At 43.7% G+C, this 19,096-nt stretch overlaps 1 protein-coding gene across 4 annotated transcripts in view; it reads left to right on the forward strand.

Annotated features, from left to right (window-relative positions):
• PDGFRA (platelet derived growth factor receptor alpha) overlaps positions 1-17,567 on the forward strand; it is a 44,339-nt gene extending 26,772 nt beyond the window's left edge. For all 4 annotated transcript variants that reach the window (XM_037530469.2, XM_037530472.2, XM_037530470.2 and 1 more), the window contains exons 13-23: positions 910-1,014; positions 1,402-1,512; positions 1,752-1,905; positions 3,380-3,546; positions 5,328-5,443; positions 5,757-5,879; positions 8,094-8,205; positions 9,658-9,757; positions 9,873-9,978; positions 12,707-12,948; positions 14,450-17,567. In XM_037530469.2, the coding sequence (XP_037386366.1) occupies positions 910-1,014; positions 1,402-1,512; positions 1,752-1,905; positions 3,380-3,546; positions 5,328-5,443; positions 5,757-5,879; positions 8,094-8,205; positions 9,658-9,757; positions 9,873-9,978; positions 12,707-12,948; positions 14,450-14,597 (1,484 nt within the window). In that variant the 3' untranslated portion in view covers positions 14,598-17,567. The remainder of the gene's footprint in view (positions 1-909; positions 1,015-1,401; positions 1,513-1,751; positions 1,906-3,379; positions 3,547-5,327; positions 5,444-5,756; positions 5,880-8,093; positions 8,206-9,657; positions 9,758-9,872; positions 9,979-12,706; positions 12,949-14,449) is intronic.
• The last annotated feature ends 1,529 nt before the right edge of the window (positions 17,568-19,096 follow it).

Genomic DNA, 19,096 nt, shown 5'->3' on the forward strand with positions numbered 1-19,096 from the left:
CCAGTCTTTCTTTATTATATTTTCTCCCATTTTATAAAAAGGGATACAGAGCTTAGAAAAGATAAAAAGTAATATAATGTGGGGGGAAGAGCAATATCCCTAATATGCCCAGAGGCAATTCTGTGTCTCCACTCCTTGTATTTCCTAGTTGCTGGGGAGGCAGTATCTTCCATGTCTAATTTCCAGCAATTCAGACATGCAGTCAGAGGTGCTGCTGGCTGCTGGCACCTTCAGGAGCTGAGTCTGTCTCTGGGGACTCCCCGTGATAAGACGGACCATTCTGGGAAATATCCCTTGGTGACGGTGAGCTCTTTAAGAGCAGGGACAACAGTCTCCTCTTCTTGTGTCTCCCAACATGTAGCACAGTGCTGTGCTCCCAGGGCGTGGTCAGCCTTTGCTGTTCCTGTTCCTCCTGACAGTCAGCAATGAGATCAGCTCAGAGCTGACTTCTCCACTCCTGGGAATCAGTGATATCGTGCGCACTGAAGTATTTCTGGTGGATAAGGATTTATTGAACCAAAAGATGCCCTTATTTGCATGTGGAAAACAGAAGGACAGGGAGCCAGGGGGGTTGGGTGAGAGCCACAGAAAACAAATGCCAGAGGGCCCTGTCTCGCTTAGCACTTGAGCTGGTAGACGAGCACTCACACCAGGGAGACCTGCACCCTCCTTTCTCTCGACTGGGTTTTCCAATCTCTTGCCAATGTTTTTTTGACAAAAGCAATTATACTAATTTCCTTCCCTGAGGGCTCAAGCCTGGTTTTGACATGACATCTTGGAGGCATCATTATGCTTTTACTCCAGACAGGAAAAACCCCATCCTCTGTGTGCTCATGGGCACTGCCATGGTAAATAAAGCTGTGGGGGCGCCTGGCGTCTGCCTGCCTTAACGGTTCTGGGTGCCCACAGGTCGTATCCTGGGATCCGGTGCATTTGGAAAAGTGGTTGAAGGAACTGCCTATGGATTAAGCCGCTCCCAGCCCGTCATGAAAGTAGCAGTGAAGATGCTAAAACGTAAGCATCCCTTCCTGCGATTTTTCCCTTTTTCCATATGCAGCTATTAAGTGAATTGTTTAAAATCACATAGAGAGTAAATGCTGAATTTAGGACAGGACTTTTAGGACAGGTTCTTTCCACTCTAGGTTTTATGTGCACCTAGACTGTTCATTAGGTTTAGATGGTTCTTATTGCCTGTATGTTGGGAAATTAAGTTATTTTCAGTGACATCATTCTACCCTAAAGAGGAGGGATTAGTTATCAGAGTCTGAACCAAGTCACTATTTTTCTTTTAGACTCTTGGTAAATAAAATGATGTCCAATTACAGGATTCTTCATACTGTCGGCTTTCTCTGGGAAGTAAGTGGCTCACTTGAACTGATGTGTGATTTATTTTTTCAACAGCCACAGCCAGATCCAGTGAAAAGCAAGCTCTCATGTCTGAACTGAAGATAATGACTCACCTGGGGCCGCATTTAAACATTGTAAACTTGCTGGGAGCCTGTACCAAGTCAGGTAGGCTGCTGACCTGGGAGTGAGGGTTTAACGGACTCCTGTGGCCGTGAAGACTGTGCAGGCTTTTATCCCCCAACATGCCAGCAAATATCAGTTCCTTTAATGGAGTTGTCTGGATTCCATTGAATCGATGGAAGCTCTTGGCTTTTGAGCTGCATCTCCTGCCAGTGCACACATAGCAATTCGTGGTTTTCTGTTCATTTTCACGCCCACCTTCTAACTGGCTTTTGTCCCTACAGGTCCCATTTACATTATCACTGAGTACTGCTTCTATGGGGATTTGGTCAATTATTTGCATAAGAATAGGGACAGTTTCCTGAGCCACCACCCAGAGAAGCCAAAGAAAGACCTGGACATCTTTGGGTTGAACCCCACAGATGAAAGCACACGGAGGTGGGTACAAGCAAAGACATTGCTTTGAATCACTGTCTTATGAACCTCAACAGTGAAAAGAACCTATGATTCTGATGGATTTTGTGTCTACAGACTCACAGTGAGGAGGTAGCAAGGCTAACTGCTCTGACCCAACATCCCATGTCATGTTCCAGACAGATACTTAAGAATATTTTAGACTAGGCTGTCATGAAGGAAGGCCTGGCTGATAGGTTTGAATGAGAATTAGAGTTGGAATGATTCTGGGAACTTCTTTACTATTTAGATGTGGCTCACTTAGGATCTTGAAAACGCAGTTCAGTGCTTGTATCTTGTGAGAAACTGTCTGAGAATCTCCAAACTTGAGATACTAGTCCTTGCTGAACCTGGGCCTACTAGTCAAGTCCATGACAGTGATTCTCATGGCAGAAACCTATAACTTGCAGACCTCCCTGGTGGTGCAAGGGGTTAAGACGCAACCTGTGAAGCTGTCTGCAGCCTCTGCAGCATAAGTTCGATCCCTGGCCCACCAGGGAGCAACCCACAGGGCGCAGCAGACCTCTCCTGACTCACCCACTGCTCCCCTCAGCAGTGTACTTCTGTCAATCTGCCTGTTCTGTTCCCCACTCTGTCTGGTGAATCCTCTCACCCTCCACACCTCTGGCCTGAGCCCAGTTCTTGTATGCAAAAATAGATAAATCTTTAAAAAAGAAAAGTAACCTATAGGTTGCTATAACTATTGCTGTAGATAGGAAGTTCCACAAGGTCAAAAAGTACAATGAGTTCACTTCATATTTAATTTCTCAAGAGATACCAAATTGGTGCTACATTTCTTGAGTAGCAGGAATTGTTTGCCCAGGCTACATGGTTATGTGGCCCAGATACATGGCCTATGAATTGAACAACAGAAAAACCAAGACAGACTTAATGTAATGCATTTTTCAAACATTAGAGGTAATAGACTCAGAATTTTATAAGCCTATGGGAGCCCCAGTGTCTTAGATGTGGCTTTTAAAGATGTCTGTGCTCCTGCTGGAGATATGCAGAGCACTGGCACTGCCAACAAATGGGTGAATCAATGAACAGTAATAATCATGGTCACTGCCATTTGTGGAGCTCTTTCTAAGTGCCGAGTACCTTGCCAGATACCCCCCTCCTTGCCCCAGTACTTCCCAAGTTTATTAATGGGATTCAATGTACATCCTCAGGAAAGTGGACTCAGTACCAGCTTGAGTCATTGTCCTCGTAGGCTGTCAAAATCTTCCTTCCCAGGAGTTGAAATGATTGGTGTATTTCTGTGATTATTGATGAATGCTCATCTCCCCAACTACACTGCCCCCTTGAAGGGCGTGGATTGGTTTGCTCCACTCACCATACCACTTCCACGACCAACACACCATCTTGCACAGATAGGCCCCTGCTCACCATTAAGTGAATGTCGAATGACCACTCCAGAGGGACACCCTGGCTAAGGTTTCTTTTTCTGTTTTTACAGCTATGTTATTTTATCTTTTGAAAACAACGGTGACTACATGGACATGAAGCAAGCTGATACCACACAGTATGTGCCCATGCTGGAAAGGAAAGAGGTTTCTAAATACTCAGACATCCAGAGATCCCTGTATGATCGCCCAGCCTCATACAAGAAGAAGTCGATGTTAGGTAAATGTGTCTGCACTCACTCTGTGGTTACTGTGGCTTTGCTTGGGTTTAATGGGATGCTGGAAATACAGAAGGTGAGAGACCGTGGTAAACAGACCTGGCAGGCCACGTCTTGTTGAGAAGCCAGTCGGCACAGCAGGGTCTGTGATATGTTTTCACAGGTTTGTGGCCTAGGAATTGAGAAGAAGAAAGTTAACATAATGAATTTTTCAAACTTTAAATGTAATCATTTTCAAGAACTGTTGATTCTGATGTAATGATCTTCCTTTGGTGTTAGTGTATTTTTTTTAACGAAAGTTTGGAGATCACTGACGTATTTTCTCAATGCTCTTACTGGGGCAAAAGGAAAAGTTAACAATCTTATATTAGTTCCTAATACTTTTTTTTTTTTTAAATGAATCAAGCCTCTGATATTTGTGAGTTAAAACCTTCTGCTTTTGGCTTTGCCAGTGTTCAATTTGTGACAGAAACTGGAAAGTAGACAACTTGAGATTTTATTTTCTGACTACAGTGTTTTGGGTGTTTCTATTGAATGCTGTTTGAAGGAGGACTGGTCTGTTTTCAAAGCAGATGAGCATGTGGCAGGGTTGAGTTGATTTAGAAACTCCAGGGAGCCTAACTGATGCCCAGAGCAGATGGACCACCCGCCTCTGCTTGAGGGTGGTCGCTCCAGGATTCTAGTCTAATCACAGGGTGGGGGTGGGCAGGGGCTGCTGGATGGGTCTATTGTCCACTTGTGCCACCATCCTGTATTATTGGGTCTGAACCCTCCCATTGGTCAATGCAAAAAAAAGTGTTGAGTTGTTGTGGAGATCATTTTGAAAATCACTGATGTGCTCTGAATGGTTTCAGAGTTCTTAAATGAAAGGTAGAATCCACTTAGGAAAGAATGTGGTTGTTTTGCAAAGCTCAATACACAATAATATTTTCCATTGCTGTAGCTCCAAGTTCCATTCACTTCTCATTGCCAAATGGGTAAAATTCCAAGCCCTTTTTAAAGATTTACCAATGAGAGTTTTCGGAACCAGTGCTTCCTCTCCCTTCCTGAATTGTTAAAAATAGTTTACATTGCTTCCCAGGCTGGACCTGGCTCCAGATGTCAGGGGAACCTGATTCATGCTCAGCCCAAGCCCTGTTGGCAGGCAGACTGCTGCTTTCTGGCCTTCCCCTCGCTGGCTGGAAAAATGTGAATGGCTGCAGCTAGTCTCTACTTCCCTGAAATTTTTCAAAAAAACAGAACTGCTGGCCTAGATTGCCTCCTTCCTCGAAAACTCTGGGACCCTTCCAGATGGGCCGAACTGAGGAAAGTGGACAAGTTACACACAAAGGAACTAAATGCAAAGTCGTTGGTACAAAGCTTTAGGGTTTCTACCTTGAATCTGATTGGGGGTTGGTTTTATTTACAAAATAAGTCCGGTACTATGAAGGTGGCTTTAAAAAGAAAGAAAAGCAATCCCAGAAGTTACCTATTCAAAGAGGCTTCATATTTATGCATCATGAATGATGATGATGTGTGTGTATGTGAGATATATGTACATTTAAGCCAGGTATGTTTCTGCAGATATATTTCTTTTTAAGATAGAACTTTTACATGGTTTATATATACCCACCTGCCACCTGTGAGGTCTAGAAAGCCTGCAAGAAAGTAATTTCAGATAAGCTTCTGCAACCTGACACTCAGCACGGCCCTGCGGGGGGTATCTCAGCGGTGAGGTTTCACGCTGTTCACCAGCACTGCCACCCATAATTCCGTAACTCCTGTAATTCCTTTTTCTCTGCAGAATCAGAAGTCAAAAACCTTCTTTCTGATGATAACTCAGAAGGCCTTACCTTGTTGGATTTGTTGAGCTTTACTTACCAAGTTGCCCGTGGAATGGAGTTTTTGGCTTCAAAAAATGTAAGTGTATTCAGGGAACAGACCTCTTCACACCCAGGCCACAGATGGCTGAGGAAGGAAAGCGTGGAAGATAGATCTTAGCAACAGCTGCTTCTCTCCTCTCCCTGCAGAGCAGGGAATCTGATCATCACCAGGTGTCTGCGCTGCTCCAGAACTTTCTTCCTTTGGGAGTGGCTTGGGATGAGCGCCTGGGGAAGTGAGCTCTTTATGCCAGGACGGCCTCCCTGTCTCCATGCAGGGGGCGTGTTGTGGGGTGGAGGCTGTCCAGTGGCAGATGGATGCATGTGACTTTGTTTCTTTCCTCCCCTCACAGTGTGTCCACCGGGACCTGGCTGCTCGCAACGTCCTCCTGGCGCAAGGGAAAATAGTGAAAATCTGTGACTTTGGCCTTGCAAGAGACATCATGCACGATTCGAACTACGTGTCCAAAGGCAGCGTACGTGTGCTCTCCTCTCACTTGCCTTGTTCCCCCTCCCTCATTTGAATCTCAGAAATTGGGTGTTGCTGCCAATCATTCTGTGCCCTCGTTTTTTAACAGGGCGCTCCAGGGAGGTCAGTCTAAAGTGCAGAGGCTATGGCCACACCGCCTGGGTGTGAGCGCCAGTTCCAGTGCTTATGAGTGTGGGAACTGGGGCAAGTTACTGGACACTGTACCAGGGTCCCCTGTCTGTATGTCTGTAGCAGGGAAGTGATAATAGTGCTTCTCTTCTGTGCTGCATGGGGGAGTGAATCTGTGCATTCATGTAAAATGCATAGGGTGCTACAAGCACCGAATAAGGGTGAGCTCTTAGTATGCATATCATGCACGCATGTGCATGGAGAGTCTCCAACTTTCATCAAATTTTCAAAAGGCATCTTGACCCCTAAAATATTAAGACCATTTGAATTAGTATATTTTAGAGGTACAGTTCCTTAAAAATAGTCATTCTCTCTTATACTTTTTGTCCACCCTTTCCAACTCTAAGCAGATAAAGAGACTTAGGGTACATCTGCCACCTACAGGAACAATTCTAAACCCCTCCACTGTGTTTGTGAGACAGCTTATGGGGTGCTGCACCCAAAAGAGGCCCTGGCCTTGTGCTTCACATGCAGCGTGGCCTTGACCTGCAGCTTTAGGCACCTTGAACAAATCCTTGGACTATGGTGAAGTCAGTTTCTCACCTGTTTAAAAAGGTGATGGTTGGTTATCTCCCCAGTCATTGGAGAGGGCTGGAGGAGGCTAATGTGGCACCTTGATGTGCCTGCCTCAGTTTAGTATTTCCATTAAAGGGGGGTCCACCTCATAAGTCAGCAAAATGATCAGGATGTCTGTCTCTGTAGTGGAGGAAATAACTTTTTTTTTTTAAAGTGTTATTTATTTATTTATTTATTTATTTATTTTTAAATAATAAATTTTATTTTTATATTCCCCCATACAACTGCACATGCCCCATTCTGACCCCAATCCCTCCCCTCCCGGCCCCCACCCCCCAAAAAGTGTCTCTGGTTCATAGTTTTTTGTTGATTTTGATTTTCACTTTCTTATGGTTATTCATTTTCCTGATCCCTTATTTAAGTTTTCTAGATTCCTGCTATGAGTGAGACCATCCGGTATTTTTCCTTTTCTTCTTGGCTTATTTCGCTGAGCATGATCCCTTCCAGCGCCATCCATGTTGCTGCAAATTGCATGTGTTTATCTTTTTTGAATGCTGAGTAATATTCCATGGTATATATGTACCACATCTTCTTGATCCAGTCATCTATTTTTGGGCATTTGGGTTGTTTCCAAAGCTTAGCTATTGTAAATAGTGCTGCTGTAAACATAGGGGTGCAGGTGTTCTTTGGAATTGATGTTTCTGTGTCCTTTGGGTAAATACCTAGGAGTGGAATTGCTGGATCATATGGAAGCTCTATGTTTAGTAGGTCCAGAAATCTCCACACAGCTCTCCATAGTGGTTGGACCAGTTTGCATTCCCACCAACAGTGCAGGAGAGTTCCTTTTTCTCCACACCCTCGCCAACATTTGTTGTTGCTAGTTTTTTAATATGTGCCATTCTCACTGGTGTGAGATGGTATCTCATGGTAGTTTTGATTTGCATTTCCCTGATTACAAGTGATGTTGAACATTTTTTCGTATGTCTGTTGGCCATTTGCAGAGGAAATACCTTTTTTAAAAGTTCAAATATGTTATTGGCTCTTAGATCACTGGAATGGTTCTTAATTTTGTTGTTAGGAACACCTGAAAATAGGGGCAGGGCAGTTCTGGGCTCACATTTAGGGGGTCCATACTCAGGATTAAGCACTTTTAGATGTTATTCCATGGGAGGATGTAAGTGACAACACTGACCCTTTATCACTCACCCAGTATTTACTGATACCCACTACGAGCCGGGCAGGCTACTGAGAGCACAATAGTGGGCAAAAGACACAAAAGAAACATGCGTGTGGGGCAGGTTCCCAGTGCAGACTTTGTTAGCCCAAAGAAAACCCCTTTCTTGTTTCTGCTGCAGTAGAGCAGAAGACGCTGCGGGCCTGTCCATGAGTTTAATTTCTTCCCTCCTTAAATGAAAATGCATACACTGTGCAAAAATAAAAAATGATGTAAGAACTACATAAAATAAAATATTAAAAAAATAATAAAAAAAATAATTTCTTCCTTCCTTCCCTGCAGACATTTCTCCCTGTGAAGTGGATGGCTCCTGAGAGCATCTTCGACAACCTCTATACCACACTGAGCGACGTCTGGTCTTATGGCATTCTGCTCTGGGAGATCTTTTCCCTTGGTACGGCTGCTTATTTAGATTGTTCTCGCAACCACTGCAAAGGAAACACTGTTTTCCAAGCTCCAGGGTGAAACAACAATTTATATCACATGGGCCCCACCCATGTCTGGTGTGTGCCTGGAGGTGTTGGGGAGGTGTTGGGCTGCACCTCACCCCTGGCCCTAACCCCTCCTCTTTAGGGCCACGCCTCAGTGGCTCTCACTGGAAGTGCTTCTGATAATGGTTCTTCCTGGCTGCTTTTTTTTCTGGCCTTCCAACTAAGGGGCTCACCAGAGGAGTTTCCTCTTTCTCTCTTCATGGGCTGGGTGCTCAGGGCGAAAGTAGTGTGGTGAAGAATGGGCGTAGCTTCTGTTCCAGGTCATCTGTCTGGAGACCTCTTAGCCACTGGGTCAGTGCCACATCCTGAACAACACGGTGCCCATGCTGCCCAGTGAGGGACCCAAGGGAGCGGTGAGGCACCAGCCTGACCTTGGCCAGTTCCCCCACGGCGCTAGGACTTGAATACTTAGTGAGAAACTGTGGTACTGATTGAAAATTGTAATGGCAGTTTAGAGAAAGGGGTTCTGGGGTCGATTTAAAACTAAACTTGGGCCTCCCTGGTAGTGCAAGGGGTTGAGACTCAACCTATAAAGCTATCCGCAGCCACTGCAGCATGAGTTTGATCCCCAGGCAGGGAGGTGATCCACAGGGAGGAGCAGACCGCTTCTGTCTCGCCCACTGCTCCCCTCAGCAGTGTTTTCAGTCAATCTGTCTGTTCTGCTCCCCACTCTGTCACTGGTGAATCTTCTCACTCCCCACACCTCTGGCCTGTACCTCAGTTCTTGTATGTATAAATAAATAAATCTTTAAAAAAAAATGAAACTAAACTTGAGCAGGCCTTGGTTATAAAAATGTGAAATGTTTCACGAATTTACTGTTACCTGATGTGACAGTAAAGAGCATCTTCCCTGACTGGTCTCCTCCCTCTCTCTTTCCTCTGTCATTGGTTTATAACCATTGTATTTTTAGAGATATGAGATTTTCTATCCTAGTTCCTTCTCCATGGAAGTCACTGTGGATCATCCCCTATTCCACTAACAGCATAGAATTAGCTAGAAGTTTCAAACCTCAGCTTTGACTTTTGCTTTAATCACTTGAATTTCTGGTGAAAATAACCCTGGGCCTCAGTGATTCAGAATTTCTCTCTTTTTTTAAATTTTGTTTTGTATCTGGAGACCCAGTAGTCAGAAACACTGAAAAATACCTTAATGTTTTTTCTAAAGATGGAAAATGTTTGCTTAGCACATGTAGATGTGTCCAACTTAGAAATCCTGGTTAAATTTCAGTTTTTGAAGTCAAGGAGATAACATTTAGTTTCCTTGAAAAAACTAGTACTTCGAGGTGGGGTTCCCCACTAGTCCCCCCAGGTGGTCCAGCAATGTTCCACAAACTTATTAGTCCTTTGGCTTTCAGGTGGCACCCCCTACCCTGGAATGATGGTGGATTCTACTTTCTATAATAAGATCAAGAGTGGGTACCGGATGGCCAAGCCTGACCATGCCACCAGTGAAGTGTGAGTGTTCCCCGCTTCCCGTGGGTCTCTGTCATGCCCAGTGGTCTGTGGGTGCAAAGTGGTGGGATCCCTGACACTCCTCCTGGTGCTCATTGTGATTTTTGTGCTTCTCCAGCTACGAGATCATGGTGAAATGCTGGAATAGTGAGCCAGAGAAGAGACCCTCCTTTTACCACCTGAGTGAGATTGTGGAGAATCTGCTGCCTGGACAATATAAAAAGGTTGGTCTGGGCCTTTTAAGAGGGTAGCAGGTATGAGCAAAGGGAGAGGACAAATATCTGGTAGGTATGCCAGGGAGCAGCACTGTTCAACACTGTTTCAAAGCCCACTTTTCAAAGGAGGAAAGAGATTGTGGGATCCAGTGGCTGGGGCTTCTGGGATTGCTTCCCTGGCCCCTGGTAGCCATGATGAATGAAAACTCTCCCCTTCCCACATGCTCCTCTTTTATCTTAAGTGTGCAACACCTGTAAGCACTTTATTCTCCAGATGTTTGAGTATCTGAAGCTACTGTGCAGTTAGAAGTCTCAGGGCAGCCTCAGTCATTAAATAGCTAATTTGAATGCACTTAAATCCATGTGAAATTGGCTTTTACCAGCTGACTGGAAGGAAAAACTTCAGCTGTTATCTGTGGCTCCAGCTGGTTTTATGTGGAATAGGAAGCATTGTTCAAAGGAACAAATGTAATTTCATGGAACCAAGCAGGATATGTTAATGAATGAACCAACTTTCTGCTGAGATGCTGAGGAGATGAGGAAACCCCCACACACTTGTATAATGAACTCAATTTCTTAGATTCAGATTACTTGCTAGATTTTTTTTTTCATGCTTATGGCTTCTCTTTCTTCTACTCAAGAAGGAGCAGTGTTAGGAGGCCCCATGCTGGACTGGAAGTTGAACACTTTTGTCTATTGATTTATCCCACTGCCTATTACACTAATACTGTAGTGAGGCAGCTGAAGGAAATTAACTTTAGGTCACTCAGAGATGCTCTGTTTGGTGAAGATTTGTTGGTAGGAAATGATTGAAACTTGTTGAAAAGGGGGTTATTTTATTTATTTATTTTTTAATATTTTATTTTATATAATTCTTACATCATTTTTCACTTTTACACAATGTATGCATTTTCACTTTGGCTATATTCCCTATACAATTGCACCCCCCTTATTTTGACCCTAATCCTTCCTCTCCCCGCACCTCCTCTCCCGTAGTGTGTCTCTGGTTTAAAGTTGCTTGTTGATTTTGATTTTTTTCTTTATTATAGTTTTTTTCCTGGTCCCTTATTTAGGTTTTCTAAATTCCTGCTATGAGTGAGACCTTATGGTATTTTTCTTTTTCTTTCTGGCTTATTTCGCTGAGCATGATCCCTTCCAGCTCCATCCATGTTGCTACAAGCATGAGCTTATATTTTTTGATTGCTGAGTAATATTCCATATTGTGTATATGTACCACATCTTCTTGATCCAGTCATCTATTTTTGGGCATTTGGGTTATTTCCATAGCTTAGCTGTTGTAAATAGTGCTGCTATAAACATAGGGGTGCAGGTGCCCTTTTGAATTAATGTTTGTGTCCTTTGGGTAAATAGTTAGGAGTGGAATTGCTGGATCTTTTTTTTTTTTTTTTAATTTTTTTTTTAAAAGATTTATTTATTTATTTATACAAGCATTGGGTACAGTCAGAAGCGCGGGAGGGTGAGAGAATTCACCAGAGCCAGAGCGGGGAGCAGAGCAGGCAGAAGGACAGAAGTACACTGCTGAGGGGAGCAGCGGGCGGCAGGAGAGGTCTGCGCGCCATGTGGGACCCTCCTCTGGTGGCCGGGGAGCAGCTGGGAATCGAACCGGCGCTGCAGAGGCTGCAGGCAGCTTCGCAACCCAGCGCTCAACCGCTGCGCCACCGGGGAGGCCCAGGAATTGCTGGATCTTATGGAAACTCTATCTTTAGTAGGTTGAAGAATCTCCACACAGCTCTCCATAGTGTTTGGACCAGTTTGCACTCCCACCGGCAGTGCAGGAGAGTTCAAAAGGGGGTTATTTTAGACCAAACCTTCCCAAGTTTTGAATCAGATTTCTCCAGTGTCTAGAGATGAGGAAGGCTTTGGGTATGGTGCTCACAGTAGAAATCCTCACCAATTATGACTGGGACTCACCCAAGCCCAGGGGAGACAATATGATAGGTCCAGTTAGTCCCAGAGGAGGGACTGTGTGTAGGGATGGGGGTACAGTCATAGATATCAACCGGCAGAAGAGGCTCTTGGTATCTTGAGACCTACCAGCAGTGGATCTCTGCCATTGGTGGCTGTAGTACCAGCCAGGCACAGAGCAAGTTCTCTATGATCCAAGCATATGGGTAAAGGAGAGTCCTGGAGCCCTTGGCGGCTTTTCAGTCTTTTTTTGAGCACTTTTTACATCATATGTAGTGCGGCAAGCAGGTATACGGCAGGTAGGGGGCCAGGGCGCCAGGAGGCTGGCAGGCCTCCTAGCCCCCGCAAGTCTTCACTCTTTCTGGGCTCTCTGGTGTTCTCTCATGGTCTCTGCTTTGCTTTTCTCATTCTGCTGCTCTTCCTCTCTTTCTGCTGCTCCCTTCTCTCTGGCATTCCTGTGACGCCGCTCTTATAAGCCCAGTCCCTCAGCCCAGGTGCGCCTACCTGTGCATGCCCACGCCCTACTCCAGGAGCCCGCCATCAGGCATGCATGTAGGACCGCAGGGAGCCATGACTAATGCTAATGGCAGGAGGGCGGAAAATCCTGATAATTTTTCACTTCCCCTACAGTGGCCCTTTCTTCATGTCCTATCTCTCTCTGGACAGTTGACAGCTGACTCTCCAGTTGTCTGAACCCCACATCTGTGAGGTAGTTGGGAAACACAGTTAAATAACAGTAAGTTCTGAGCAGCTGATTCCCTTTAGTTTCCGCCAATAATGCTTATTTAACTGGTGAAATGAATGTTTGCAGAGTTATGAAAAGATTCACCTGGACTTCCTGAAGAGCGACCATCCGGCTGTGGCACGCATGCGCGTGGACCCCGACAATGCCTACATTGGTGTCACCTACAAAAACGAGGAAGACAAGCTGAAGGATTGGGAGGGTGGCCTGGATGAGCAGAGGCTGAGCGCGGACAGTGGCTACATCATCCCTCTGCCTGACATCGATCCTGTGCCCGAGGAGGAAGACCTGGGCAAGAGGAACCGACACAGGTGGATGTGGGCGGGGCCTCAGCCTCTTCCTTCCCCTCCACTCAGCTGAAGGAGGTGCCAGCGCCAAAGCCCTGAATGATGAGGCGCTTTCTGTGGGTGGTGGATGTGTTGCAGGGGAGCGTGTGGCCAGTCTGCACGCATGGCCATTCTGCTCCCCTCGGGGTTAGGCTGAATCAGATCTTAGACTTCATGTCGTTTCAGCCAGTGTGTATCTCTAGAAGACAAATCTCGATCTTAAAAAGTATCTACAGTTATTAAAAATACTACAACAGGGCCTCCCTGGTGGTGCAAGGGGTTAAGTCTCAGCATTATGAAGCTCTCGGTAGCCACTGCAGCAGGATTTCAATCCCCTGGCCAGGGAGCTGACCCACATGGTGCAGCAGACCTCTCCTGTCTTGCCTGCTGCCCCTCTCCCCAGTGTATTTCAGTAGATCTGCCTGTTCTGTCCCCCTTTGTCTCTGGTGAATGCTCTCACTCCCCACACCTCTCCCTGCACCCCAGCTCTTGTAAATATGAATAAATAAAAATAAATCATTAAAAAAGTTGTTAAAAAAGAGTACAATACCATTATCTCACTTCCCAAAACTGACAACAAGCTGGGCATTGTGGCTTGGGAGCCTAAAGTCAGCTCAGCTGTTAACTTTTGGACACACTGTGAAGCCTGACAGGCAGCAGGTGTGATCTGGTGCCAAGATTGGGTGGAAGTTAACTTCTGCAGACATGCCCCTGCCTTCTCTCTGTGGTTTGGATTGGCAGAGAGAGAACTATGCCAGGTGGGGTGGAGGACAAGTTCTGAGAGGACTGGCCCCGGAGGAGGGGTCCAGCTATCCAAATCACAGTGTCCAGGCAAGTGTCATAAATGTGGGTCCTAGCCGGGTTGGGCACAATATCCAAGGGTTGACACAGGCCTCCAGTGAGTGGCCGGGACCCTAGGGACAGGGATGACCTCTCAGAGAGTCACCCTTGTTCCTATCCGAACTAGCCAGTTTCAAGATTAACCAAGTGGACTCTGGTTCATAATGAGGCTCCAGACAAGGGTGTAGGTGGGGCTGGATGGACAAATACTCCATGGTTGCCCTGGTGCAGTGTGCAGCAGATTTCACCCCTTTCCTTGTCTGTCCCTGTGCGCGTGCATGGGCAACATTGTTTGCGTTCTCTTCCGTCAAGATTGAGTACCGAAGGTAGAAGTTGTCTCAGATCATTAGAAACTTTGATGATTTTAAAAGATTTGTTAGAAGAGGAGGGAAAATTAGGTGTGATGATGACCTGTGGATCTTGGAATTCCATGTGGCCCACGAGGTGGATGTGTGGTGGATGATGCGGTGTGGTGGATGATGAGTAGCTGAGCTGTCTGCTTGGTGGCAGAATCTTGCCAGAATGGGCAGCCTGAATTTGAATTACCAGGGTTCCTTCTAGGAAGAGCTCCTTTGCCTTTGGGGGCTGCCCTAGAAAAACCACTGCAGCCTGGTTGGTGACTTATCTTCTCTTCTCCCTCCTCCAGCTCGCAGACCTCTGAAGAGAGTGCCATTGAGACAGGTTCTAGCAGCTCAACTTTCATTAAGAGAGAGGATGAGACCATTGAGGACATCGACATGATGGATGACATTGGCATAGACTCCTCAGACCTGGTGGAGGACAGCTTCCTGTAACTGGTGGACTCAGGAGCTACCTTTCCACTCCTGAAGCCACTTGGGGTCCCTTTAAGAAAACCACTTTATTGCAATGCAAAATTTGAGAGGAGGACTTGGATGATATATCAAGAGAAGTTCCTGGCCAAGGGCCTTGGGGAGCTTTCTAAATATGAGCGAGTGGATTATTTTGAAATGAACTTTTTCAGCATTGCCTCTTGCAATGCTTTCGGTAGCATCTCAGTGGTGTGTGAAGATTGGATGTAGATGGACAAGGAAATGATAGGCCACGGAAGATGAACTTTGTGTTTCAAGGGCATTGGTGAGATTCGAACATACACAATTTTTACTGCGACAGAACTCCAGCATTGTAATTATGTAAATAACTCTAACCAAGGATGTGTTTAGATTTGTATTAACTATCTTCTCTGGACTTCTGGAGAGACCACTCAACCCAACCATGTACTTCCTGCTTGAAACCTGGTATCAGCTGCTGTTGAACTTTTTATGAAGTACATGCAAAACCACTTTTGAACCTTAAAAGGTACTGGTACTATAGAATTTCACTTTTTTTTTTTTTAGTGTTAAAGAGATAAAGGATAATAATTAACCAACCTTGTTTAATAGATTTGGGTCACTTAGAAACCCAACAATTCATTTTCCTATTGTAATCTACATTTATAATCATACTACTGTTATCAGTAATGCTAAATGTGTAATATCTAACACATTTTCCCTACAGAGAAAGCACAATTTTAAAAAACCCTTACTAAGTAGGTAACAAGTTTGACAATTTTTGACATTTATATTAAATAACATGTTTCTCTATTAAATATGGTAATAGCTTTAGTGGATTAAATTTAGTTGTGAACAAGAAGACAAAGTAAAAGTAGCGTCTTCCAGGAAATCGACATTTTTAACTGTACTGAATAGGTTCCCTAATCTATTGTACTGAAAACAATTAACTGCCCTCTGAAGTAATGGGATTCAAAATGAACAAACAAAGCCCCCAAATCCTCAACATTCTCACTACAGAGGAATAAGCTTATGCCTAACATGGCTTCCCATATTATTACCCCATGGAAAATACAATTATCAGCAAAAAGATAGAATTTGCAGAGGCTTTTTTCCTGCCTGGTGATAAATTTGGCAGCCCCAAACATATCTATATTTTTAACTCTACAAACTCTGAAAGTCAGAAGGATGTGCTGAACATCAGCCCCAGGCCTTTCATCATCTCTTACTGTGAAGAGAAATAGCTTGAAATGCTGAGATCCTAAAAGGCATTGTTTAAGGAAGGCTATGTGTGCCTTAGCCTGGATCCTGGGTTCCCAAATGTAACTTGGCAACCAGATCTCGGTACCCACACCAACGATTCTGACCTATTGTTTGGGGGAGCAGGAATCTGCTTTTATAAACTATCTGGACTGATCAGGTTTGGGAAACACTGGCTTAGGTTGGACTGATCAGGTTTGGCTTACGTTACAGGAAGTCGCCCTGGGAAAAAAGTAATTTGAAATTTGGAACTGGGCTAAAAGTCAACCATGCAGGAAGCCTACTAGTTAAATCTTTGGCTTCAGATCAGTGACATTTAATGCCATATTTCTAACAATTACTACTCTTAATTTAACTTTTCAGTCTTAGCTGAGGCTGAATAAGCTAAATCTTGGTTTGGCAGTTCTTCTAAAAGTAAAGACACTGCTTCCCACTTCAGGGAGGAAGGACTGAGCTTGCCTACCCCAGCCCTGCCAGCACTCGTGAAAAGACATGTACAAAAATGATGCAATTCATTGTGCCCAGACTCTGTAAAACAAGGTCAATATTTTGGTGAAAGTAATTTTAAAGTTTTACTGAAATTTTGGGGTTAGATAGAAGGACAAATTGTCACTTCCACCCAAAACTGTCAGAATGATTGGTGTGGATTCATTGGCATTCTTTGCGATACCATTTAATTGCTGACACCATATGAATGAAACATGGGCTGTGATTACGGCAATCACCGTGTGTGCTTTTGGCAGGTGATGCTTTGGAAGATGTAGCAGCAATAACGAGGTACTTGACTACCTACTGGTGTAATCTCAATGCAAGCCTTGACTTTCTTATCCACCTTTTTCATAGTAAGTGTGAAGACTGAGCCAGATTGGCCAATTAAAAGAGAAAACCTGACTTGGTTCTGTCGGGCCAATTAGACTTGAAATACATTTGTGTTTCTAGAATCACAGCTCAAGCATTCTGTTTATCACTCACTCTCCCTTGCACAATCTTCATTTGTTGGTGCTTTGCATTTTGATGTTACTGTGATGTTTTGCATGACGTCATGAAACTGGATGAAAATTCTCAGACCAGCAGGGTCCAGTCCTATCAAATGCCCTCATCTAAATTTGTGATTGTATATTTTTTTAACAGTGTTTTCAATGTATCAAAGATTTATTTCCTTTTTGGCCTCGTGCAGAGTCCCCAGATGAAAATTTCCAGTCCTTCCTCGCTTTCAATTTTTATGAAGACAATCAAAGCTGACCTGAGAAACACAATTTGTGACTTTCTAAATGATCAGTAATGTCCTTAAAATGTGGTCTGCCAATCTGTACAAAATGGTCCTATTTTTGTGAAGAGGGACGTAAGATAAAATGATGTTATACATCAATATGTATATATGTATTTCTATATAGACTTGGAGAATACTGCCAAAACATTTATGACAAGCTGTATCACTGCCTTTGTTTATATTTTTTTAACTGTGAGTTTCCCCACAGGCACATTAACTGTTGCACTTTTGAATGTCCAAAATTTATATTTTAGAAATAATAAAAAGAAAAATACATAAGTGTTCCCAAAACAGTGGTGTGGTGAATGTGTGAGAAGAGCTAACTGGATAAGAAGGGTCTACCAATACAAAATGTATTACACATGCCCCTGTTCATGTTTTTGTTTTAAAATGTGTAAATGAAGATCTTTATATTTCAATAAATGATATATATAATATAAAGTTATTTTAAGGTTTCAGTAATTTTGTTTTAAGCTTCATCCTACTAATTGAAGCAATCCTGCTTAATTTACTCTTACCTTTCAGTGGGATATTGAATTATGGTTTTGATTATTGCCAACAGAAAATTTAAGATTTAAACATTATTTGCTGGGCCTCGGGTTTAAGTCTCAGTGCTATCACTACTACCTGAGTTCTATCCCCAGCCACGGAGATACACACATGGCACAGCAGACCTCTTCTGTCTCGCCTGCTGCTCCCATCAGCAGTATATTTCAGTCAATATGCTGGTTATGCTCCCGACTCTGTCTCTGGTGAATCCTCTCACCCCTGTACCTTTGGCCTACACTCCACCCCAGTTCTTCTATGCAAAAACAAAACAAAAACAAACAAACAAACAAACAAACAAACATTATTTGAGCTAGTTAGTAGTTTTCAGACACAGCATTTAACTTAAAGATGATTCACACTTGGATCATCTTTTGCCTTATCTTTTATTTGTTGCAATAGCATTTTATTGTGCTATTTCTTTCTCCCTACAAAAGGAGTACAGGATTACATTTCTCCTGAGAGTATTCAACCATTGTCAGGGTGCAAAAGTAAAATATTAGTTTTTTTTTTTTACTGTTCACTGTTTCGTTTATTCCACTTATGTATTTTTTTAATATAATTCATTTATTTATATATATTTTACATCACTGTTCATTTTTGTGTAATGTTTGCTTTCTCCTCTCAGGTGAAGTCCCTATAGAATTCCCACCACCAGTTCACCTGTGCACCATCACCATAATCCCTTGTGCTCTTCCTTCCCCTGTTTTGATCCCTCTCCCTCCCCCTCCCCTGAAGAATGTCTGTTTTATATACCTTTCTTCTTCTCTGCCCCTGCCCCATCCCTACAGGCAGAACTGCATCACTGCGTGTGTGTTAAACCTGTTCAGCCCCTTTCTGTGTATCTGCTTATATGCTCATCTCTATTTCTTGCTTCATAAATTACCAGGATGGGATTGCATTTTATGTAATAACTTAAAATTTATTTATTTCCTTTCCTTTTTTAAAATTAGACTTTATTTTTTTCTTTTATTAATTTTTAATTTTTTTATATTGTTGTTCATATTTTTATAATGTTTTATTTCTCCCCCAGTTGTATTCCCTGTAAATCTCCCACCACCACCACACCTATGAACATCACCATGGTCCCTTGTGCCCTTCCCTCCCCTGTTTTGATTCCTTTTCTTCTCCCTCCTAGGCTTTAAGCCTCATATGTATGGTTGTCTACAAGTTTTGAAAATTGACTTTATTTTTAAGGGCAGGTTTAGGTCCATAGCAAAATTGAGTGCTAAGGTACAGAGACATCCAAGATACCACCTGCTCCCACACATGCAGAGCCTCCCCCATTATCAGCAGCCCCCACTGGAGAGGTGCATTTGTGACAGCTGATGAACCCACATTGACACATCATTATCACTGAACATCCACAGTGTTTTCTGCTTTTAATATTATGTTTTAGAGAGCTCAGAGAGAAGTAACAAGGTAGATA

Source organism: Talpa occidentalis, unplaced genomic scaffold, assembly GCF_014898055.3.
Source record: "Talpa occidentalis isolate TD23 unplaced genomic scaffold, MPIMG_talOcc4v2.1 talOcc4.6, whole genome shotgun sequence".
NCBI classification, from domain to species: Eukaryota; Metazoa; Chordata; class Mammalia; order Eulipotyphla; family Talpidae; genus Talpa; species Talpa occidentalis.